Genomic DNA, 9,581 nt, shown 5'->3' on the forward strand with positions numbered 1-9,581 from the left:
TGCGCTTTGTGCGTCGCGCAGCGCCACTAAACGGCATATTGGTGAACGATAAATTCCGCTGGCGGCCAGCGCCACGCCTATCCCTAGCCAGCAGAAGCAGTAAGCCAGTTTGGGGCGAGTCGTCACTTTCGTTTGGCGGGCTTTTCCGCGAATCGTCACTTTCGCGGGCTTTCCCTGTTAGCGCTTTCTGATCACCTTGAACGCGATGCCTTCCAGCATTCTTTGCGACTGCTTCACGGCGTGGAACCTGACTTGGTCCGAAATAGAAGACTATATGCTGACCAGCGAAAAGAAGCGACTACTGAAAGGGGACCTCACGCTCGAAGATATCGACTACGAACTGAGGCGCAGTCGCGAGTCGGAACTGCTGAGGTACCGGTCGAGATCTGGACTGCTACACATCAACCGGATCGAGCGCAGTCTTTTTGAACGACAGTTCAGGTTTCAAAAGGACGAGATAGATGGACTTCTTGAAGCGCTTCTGATACCCGAAGTGGCGGTGAGCGCACAGAAAGGGACCGTGCCGGGCCGCGACGCTCTGTGCTTAGTACTTCGCCGCCTCGCCTACCCCAATAGGTGGTGTGACTTGCAGAACATTTTCGGGTTGCACTACTCCGTCATGTCTAGCGTGACGTCAAAAGTGCTGAAGCACATCGTTGGCACATTCGGCCATCTCCTGAATGACTGCAACAACCACACCTGGCTGTCGCCAAGCGCTCTCGCATACGTAAGTACGCTTTGCTATTTTACTTGCATACTCTTGCTTTCATAACGCTGCAATTTCACTTTATATGCCCCTCTTTCTCTCGCGCACACACGTACAAGGGCTGTGCTATCATGGCCTTGCAGCACCTAGTCAATAAGCGACTGTCCATTTAAAGGAGGAGGAATAAAGGTTTAATCGAGCAGTTGTTGGGTTGATTGCCAGATGGGGAACCTCTTAGTCCAGGAAGCCCATGGTCTTGGCGGCCTGTCTCGCCCGGTCTACCATATGTTGTTGGTGATCCGAATACGAGCTGGTCAACCGACTCTCCCACTGCTCAAATAGCCATTTAAAGAAATATATTTTCAGCGTATGCAAACAAGGCCGCCTAAAACCCGAAGTGTGCAAGCATCTTCATTAAGTCTAAACCACGAAATGGGTAAAAAAAGGCACCAAAGCCAGCAAGTGCCTTATTTTTTTTTTGCATTTACAATGCATCAGAACCAAACCGTAGAACCATACACTAATACAGTTATACAGACAATTCCTTAGCCTGATTCGAGTGCATCAGCTATGGGAAAGCAAAGTGCCAAAGCATATTTTGTTTTCTGTTGCAGGCTGTGCAACCCAAAGGAGTTCCCCTAACCAACTGTTGGGCCTTCATGGATGGGACCGGCCGCCCAATCTGTCGGCCAAAGAGGAACCAGAAGGCGTACTTTTCAGGCCACAAACGGGTACATTGCCTGAAGTACCAGTCGCTGATGTGCCCAAATGGCATTATATGGCAGTTGCATGGTCCGTACCCGGGAAGGCGGCACGATGCAGGCAAGTTGGGGGGACCATGTTGCATTCTCATATAAATTAGCACAGCCGTTCGATTGCACGCACGAGGTGCGGCTTGCGACGTTACCCAAAACTAGTGTGACAAACGTAGTTTTTCGTGAAACTGCCACGGAGCCAATGCTACGGGACAAGCGCGCTTGAAAGAAGCCGCGCGAGTACATTTTGTTGACGCGCCTTAGTGTATTGGATTTCCGGAAAAAAATCATATTACCTCAACGCTACCTGCAAGGACATCAACAAACAGAGGAGGTCGGTATTGGGCTGCTAATGGACTCCCATGAGCCCGAACAGCCCACTTTTGCCGCTGGTTTCGAGCCACACGACCACCGTTCAAGATCACTAACAAGTTCTTTATGGCCTGCATGATTACCTGGGCTTGTTTTCTGGTGAAAGAAAAACCCGTAAAATAGCATTCCTACAAACCAGTGCAAAGTGACTTATAGGTTGCAACAAATAATTTTCTTATTAAGTTTTTAGTTGCAGCTTTGTAGAAAAATGGGGTCGAAGTCTACAACGGATCGCACATTTAACCGCATTGTAGACATGTTCCATCCCTATATAAGCATGATGCTGTGAAGAAAAATTATTGGGCGTGAATTGAGTAATCACCATGTTAACACAAAAAAGAAAGATCATGGAAGGTTGAGTCAAGTTCACTTCTTTATTTACAATATGTGCAGCTATGGAAAACGCCTCGTTGCCTCAAAATCACACCACCTTCCGTGATAGAGTCTTGTAGGCAAGTTTCATCCGCTCTTCAGTTGCATTCAGGGCTCCGGCTCAGTTTGCCAGCAGTGGCTGCAACAATTTTTTCAGAAGCACTCTACAGAGTTCTTCGGTGTAGCTTTGATCATCCCTGTCACATGTCGGTTCGCGCCATTTTGCAAAATGGGGTAGACGTGTTGATACCAGGCGTTGGCAAAGTTTGACAATTCGCCTGACCTCTGGACACTTCATAACTTTTCCAACAAAGTTGCAGGTGAGCTTTCAGAGACCAGTTACCTGCATTGTCAGGTATCTCAGCGTTCTGTTGTCAAGGCTTTTGACTAACCTGTATACAGCTTCAGCCGGTTTCGTAAGCTGCATTAAGGCTTTGCAACTGAGAGTCGCGAAAACCGTTGGAACAGCTGTTGGAAGCAAAATATTGAGCTTTGTGGACTTCTAATAGTTACCATCGATGAAACGCACTGTCATTTGGCTCCCGCATGCTTGCTTTTCAGTTATCTTTTCTCGAAATATGTTCTTTAGCATTGCTTTATGGCGCTGTTCGTCGCACGGAAACTCGTGGTACCGTATCGGTGGGCCTTTCTTTCCTTTTGTGGCACGCAACAGTTGCGCGGCATAGTGCCGCGTACTACACAAGAAGGGCCTCGACACGTTTATACCATTTATACTGCCATGTGTGTGGTCGCACGGTCTGCAAGCGAGGTGCAGAATTTCTCCGACAAAAACAAAAACTTGTCCCGTACTGATTCGCGGCGCCTTTTCCAGGGGAGAGCCGGGGGACTTGTCCCGTAGCAGTGCCCCCCCCCCCCCCCCCCGATAGAGAGCGGTGGCAACTGTCAACTTTCACTTCACGGCTCCACCTTTTGTTTGCCCCGCGATGTACCAGGCTGCACCTCATGCGGAGCAGCTGTGACATAGGGACCCTGCAACAGTCTTTGAGCAGTACAAGTAAACCTGCGCGACGTTTAGATTACACTGCCAGGAATACCTGAGCCAAATATTACACGTGCACGTGAAGCGCTGAGCGCGCAAATCGATCTGAAAGACGCGGAAAAACAAACCGCTCTCTCTTCAGTTGTCCTCATTATGCATGGCCTAAGGGACGTCACATAGGCCATGGCTGCCCGATCGGCTGTCACTGGTCAACTTCGCGGCTAGATTCTCCCATTTCCGTCGTCGTCATCGCTGTGTACGAACCTCTTCTATGCCTGAACCTGTAGGCACAGTTTTGCCGTTTATTTTGTGATTTGAGAGCACGCGGAGTTTTAGTGATGAGCTCAATACTTCCCTTTCAACGGGACCACTCGACTACAAACGTTTATTGCTTCAAAAACGCCCTACCAGCCCGAGCGCGCACTTGCGAGCAGGCACCCATGCCTGCTTTTTTGTGGCACCAGACCGGAAATAGGCCCCTCCGCGTTGCGGAGAAAAGGAGAAAACTACCCGGCATGTGATATATCGAAGGCCGCCGAAAAGAACGCCGCGAGCCGCCCCCCTCTCCGGGAGAGAGCGCGCAGCTTTCGTCGCCTTGTCCGCGCTCGAGTTGAGAGGGAACGATTATGCGCGATTTCTCATCGCGCGTAGTTTCGTTAATTGTGAACGGATTTTCATAATTCTTGCGGGAGGAAATTTCTGGGACAATAGACTTTATCCCAGAATACAGTACTAGTAGTCGATGGCAAGTGTTGCGGGGTCCCTTTAAGGGCGTCTTACTTGTGTGAGACCAGTGTAATCTGTAAACTGGCCAGACGGTTCCTGTAAACATTTTCCTTTAATTAATTAATCACTAACTCAGAGCCTATTTAATTTGAAAAATTTTCAACTTCCTTTCAGTTAAAATTAACAACACTTTATAGCATTGTTAAAAAAATTGTTTGGGGCACTTATTGAAAGGACTTTCCTTCAAACCTTGAGTGCTTTTAATTCTTTGCCGCAACATCGTATTTGCATCTTCTTCCTCGCTTTCATTTCTTTGTCTTGGCACAGATTATTTCAATAAGCTTTTTCATGCTGCACCTTGTATGGACTTTGCTTTCGTTTCTTCGTCTTATAGAGCAAGCTATGTCAGCAAGCAGGCTGGCACACGCCACAGCTTCTCTAGAATCAGCTAGGTTCTGTGTAGCTGGCAGAGTGTCGGAACGCAACCAAAACCAGAAACGAAAAGCAAAAAAAAAGAACGATATCTTTGGCTGGAACAAAAATGAAAACGGCGCGTGATTTATTATTTTGCTAAGGAGTGAAACCGAAAAGAAAATTCAGGTTTTCCAGCATTCGTTTCAAATACGATGAAGAGAAGTTGGAGATTGGAACCTCATCGCTGCCTCAAATTGCCTTTCATCTTGATGGTGCGCTCTCTTCTTGGGATGGCTTGCTGCTTGCTTCTATATTCTCTCCGTCTGTTTTGATGGTTAGTGCTTCGCTCTTGGCGTGACCACCACACCAAGCTGGCTGCAAAGCAGACTCTGTAGCAGTGTTTATTTATTATTCTATTGATTTTGTAGCAAGGATATTGGGTACATATACCACCATCAGGCCATTGGGGTACCTTTCACAGGCAGGTGTAAGCCATGTGGATACGTGCCATGCAAGGCTGTCCAACTTAGCCGTATGGGTACGCGTTCACGCTTATGTCCTCTAGAGAAGAAGCACCACAGGATGCTTTTGTCAAGCGAGAACGGCCATTATCTGTACCTTGGCTCTCGTCTGAAAATAAACCGTATTAGCAATCCACCGCCGGTTCCACTATCTACCTTACACTTTATTTATTAACATACCTTCATTATCCCAAAATCATTGTTGTAGTGGGCTGAATAAAGGCATAATGTCACAAGCATGGCATAACAATTGCAAAGAAGAAAAAAATAGTGTGTGGCATGATTGCACCAGCATACACATATTGCAGCTAAAACAGCAGATTACAGCGGCAATGAAATCGGTTCAAATCATGCTTATGCCCGAATGCAATGGAAACTGTATTTCAGAACTGGCATAACAAAACTGTAGGGCAGAGCGTTTCACTCTTTCATAGTTTTAAGAAAAAATTACGCATCGAAGCCCGAATATTCACTGAATTTCCTGCTGCTGTCTCTGTCGGTGTGTATGCTTAGAGGGGAAGCGGGGTGAAGCTACAGATATCAAACTGCTGCTACATCTTCACGTTCAATCTGTTTTACAAATGAACCCGTAGAGAAGGTGCGCTGGATTTTTAGATTGTTCCATTAGACAGAGTGTTTTAAACTTGCATCACTATTGGCATATTTATTCCAATAAGCAAAAAATGCAGAACACTCCAAGTTATTCATGAGCCTTTTAGCGTTTCAGCCCAAGAAAAATATTCAGGTATGCTGGTTCTTCAGAGGGTTGGAGTGTTCGCACCTAGCAAGTGTACACTTATCCCAATAGAGTGCCTCTAAACAATTCGCTCCCAGAGATCCTTTTAGCTACGATTCGCAGTTTTGTAGATTTTGTGAAGCAAGATATTGGCCCTTAGTGTTCTTTATTCTTGTCCCATACCCCAGGCGTGCATGCGCCACAAAAAAAATTGAACTATAACTTTTATTTCTATGCTGGCAATTGTTGGAAATAGCATAGTCTAAAATCATTTTGGTCACAGTACGCTTTTAGTATAATTTCCATCTGACTAAAGTGCGACTTGGAAGATACCATCAGCTCAGCGTTTTGGCCTTGCATGCATGCGCTTTTTCCGTAAACTGTGTAGGGCCATCTGATAAAACAGGTCATAAAACAGGGCAAATGCCATCAAATCATATTTTTCATTTATTTGCTCATTACTGCATTTATTCTTCCTGCCATTTACCCTGGTGGCTGTCTTTTTGCACAGGAATCCTGAGGTACAGTGACCTGTAGTTTAAGCTGGAGCAGCTTGTGAAGGATGATTACTATGTCATCTACGGCGATCCGGCGTGTCCCCTGCAGCCACTCATCATGAAGCCGTACGGTAGTTTCAGCCTGACTGCAGTTCAAGAAGCCTTCAACAAGGGCGTGAGCTCTGTCCGGCAAACTGTCGAGTGGGGGTTTGAAACAGTTGTAAACGAGTTTGCCTTTCTTGACTTCAAGAAAAACTAAAAATGCATTGGGCAGCAGGTGGGTGAAATGTACAAGGCTGCTGTGATCCTAACTTACTCTCACACATGCGTGTACGGAAGTCAAGTGTCAATGTACTTTGACTTAGAGCCACCTCACCTGCAAACCTATCTGACGCTACGTGCCACTTAATTGCGGAATCGCCACCATTCGGTTTCCCCATAATGCCCAATTGAAATGTTTTTACGTTGTACTGTATGGCGGCAGCATATGTTTTTTGTTCAGTACATCAGCCTGCCTGACACCCGACTACATCATGTTTAGTGGAGGAGTACACGAACAATTAATTGTAACCTTTTTATAATGCTGTACTGTGTGGCAGTAGCAGATTTATTTTGTTCAGTACCTGAGGCTGCATGACACGTGGCGCTGTCATGTATAGCGGAGGAGTTTGCAGACAACCAATTGTAACTATTTTTTTAATGCAGCCCTGTGTGGCAACAGCATGTATATTTTGTTCAGTACCTCACTGATTGATTATGAGGTTTAATGCACTGACACTACACAGGCGATGAGGCGCCCTATAGTGGAGGGCTCCAGATTAATATTGACCACCTGGGTATCTTTAACAGGCACCGAAATCTCAAAAACATGGGTGTTTCGCTTTTCGAATCCATCATTTTGTTCAGTATTTCAGACTGCATGACACCTGACTGTGTTGTGCATTGTTGATCGCTTATTGGAATGGAGGCTGATATATATTCTGTTATTGTATTAGGCTGAATGTCAGAGCCTTGCCAACCACGTAATGGTAGCAGAGCATATGCTGCTGTTCTTGAACACTTTATGCTTGTTTTGAAGTTCATTGTGGTATCTGTGTAGTACGCTGTCATGGTATAAGTTCTTGTAGAAAGCTTGACAATTTTTTTAACTGGCACTAGTATTGTTTGTCGATTCATTTGGTTTCAAAACAAATGGCTGAAGTGGGATATAGTACATTAGCAGTTCTTGCCCTGGACTGCACTTTGAGAAGGTTGTCCAATTTTGTAATGCCGTAAAAAAAATTTTCGCAAAGTTGTTTACCATGCCAGCGCCTTTTTACATTGTTTGGTTGTAATGCATAGCTTTATATTTTCATTATTTGTCTTGCAGGTAGTACGCAAGTGGGTTATTTTTCTGAGCGGAACTATGTATGTATAAGTATGTATATGTAGACAAATATTCATTATTTATACAGTTGAACCCCTTTATAAGAGACACATACCGGGGAGAAGTTTCTGTCTCTTATAGGGGATGTCTCTTATAAGCAGGGAGCCATGTTTTCACTTACTAATCAGGCCCTAGTTCAACGTGCGCACCATATGACTAAAATAAGCTCAAAAGAACGCTGCAGCATGTTGCAAAAGATTCATTCTAATTTATGTTTGCCCCCAGAATTTATAAAACAGTTCTGAAAATTTGTTTGCTTCATGACTGTATTTACACTGTTTTTTAAAATCGATTCTACAAGCTTTCTTTCCTTTCACTGTTTGTGGAAGATGAATCGCAGATGTTGAGTGCACAAGCCTGATGAATAGCCAGAGCGCACAGCTTTTTCTGCTGTGTGCTCAGGCTAGTCATTATGCTTGCAGGACTCAACATCTGCGATGCTTCTTGAATGGGAGCTATGCGAGTGGGAGAGCCCGCATGTGCGATCACGCTCCATTCAATGGATGGCAGTAAGCTTCGACCACTTCTGTAAGTTGCTCCGTCATTTCATAGTTGACTGAACCACTGCGTGTTTGCTGAAGTTATAATGCATAGCGGCTGCTGGTGTCTGTCATCCGCCTGTGTTTCCACAATGTAAGCAACTGCAATTAGTGACTGGTGGCACTGCATCTTAAGTTAAAATGTCTGTTACAAGCGAGATTATTGATTAAAGTTCAAGGACGACTTCTCAGTTATAAACAACTGTCTTCTACATCCAATGTCTGTTATAAAAGAGGTCAATTTAATTGGAAAGATAGGGCAGCCAACCATGTAGGTGAATAGTGTCTGTTATACCCATTTGTCTCTTACATCCATGTTTCTTATAACGAGATTCAACTGTACGTACATGGTTTCATTGATGTTCTTTGTAAACTTTTGTGGTGTACAGAAGGGAAAACGTTTGAGCGTGTCGGTTCATAGTGACAGAAAACAACTGCTGTAAAAAAACAAGCATACGACAACGCGTGGACAGCGCTTCTCCTGTCCACGCCCCATCCTATGTTTGTTTTTTCACAGCACTTGATTTCTTTGCGATTTTGTGTTGTAATCCTATTCTTTCGCACACCTCATTTCTTATACTCTCTTTTTGGCTGCTTAATAATTTTTACTTTTTTCTCCATTGGTGATAGCGATTTCCCTGTCACAGACAGGCGTACCGTGATATACATCCTGTGAAATATTTGCTGGCGTTGCAATGCTGCTGACACAGTGTGTAGGGAGCTGAGGAGCTCTATCAGGCCATCTGTGCCTTTAGTCCCAGTCTCCTCTCCCACAGCCGAGAATCAAAGGTTTATCCTGTTATTGACAAATTTGCTTTGTTCAGATAGCACAGTGTATGTATATGCAGTGGTGGAAGTTGCACTTGGGTATAAAGATGTCATCCACAGAAGGGTATCAAATGTATTTCACTTATTCAATTCACAGTTGTATGTTTTGAGAAATAGAAACGACAACTTTCAATTTTATTGTTTCAGGTTTATGTTCATGGGAGTTGAAATAAAAATGAGGTCGAACTTCAAATGCATCAATGCTGCAGAAGTGAATAAACAATTCTGTGACAATTTCTCGTCACATTAGAAGGTTTTGGCGTCAACTACTTATTTTGAATGAGCTTTTCTATAATTTCCGGGAAGGCTTTTCTTTCTTCGGCTATTTATGACCGTTCAATTTCTCGTTCTTCAGCACGCAGCGGGCGTTCCTCTGCATGCTCTATAGCACGCTCTTCTGCCATGTGCTGTCTCATCTCCTTTATCTTTTTTCGCAATTCTTGTGCGACACGCAGTTCGCGTTCAGCCGTATCTTTCTGCAACTGGAGCCCTTTTTCTTCTAAAGCGACGCGCTTTGATTCTATTGCGGCTTCCTTCTCCTTGATTACAATTTCGTGGCGCAACCTCTTTTCAAAAAACTCCTAACGAGCCTCTTGATCGTTTCTCCTTCCTGAAAGGAAAGGCGTTACAAAAGGACATGAAATGAGGCACAAAACGAAAAGTGGGTGCAAGCGAGATGCTGCAGTTAA

The 9,581-nt window shown here is 44.8% G+C and overlaps 1 protein-coding gene across 1 annotated transcript; it reads left to right on the forward strand.

Moving 5' to 3' along the window:
* Nucleotides 1–205: 205 nt before the first annotated feature.
* LOC144153540 (uncharacterized) lies at nucleotides 206–6,139 on the forward strand. The gene is made up of 3 exons (XM_077685168.1): nucleotides 206–727; nucleotides 1,321–1,528; nucleotides 6,114–6,139. Exons 1-3 carry the CDS (start codon nucleotides 206–208, stop codon nucleotides 6,137–6,139), a joined length of 756 nt encoding a protein of 251 aa, XP_077541294.1.
* The last annotated feature ends 3,442 nt before the right edge of the window (nucleotides 6,140–9,581 follow it).

This window comes from Haemaphysalis longicornis, unplaced genomic scaffold (genome assembly GCF_048455015.1).
Source record: "Haemaphysalis longicornis isolate Haplotype H1 unplaced genomic scaffold, Haemaphysalis longicornis Haplotype H1 scaffold_9, whole genome shotgun sequence".
NCBI lineage: Eukaryota > Metazoa > Arthropoda > Arachnida > Ixodida > Ixodidae > Haemaphysalis > Haemaphysalis longicornis.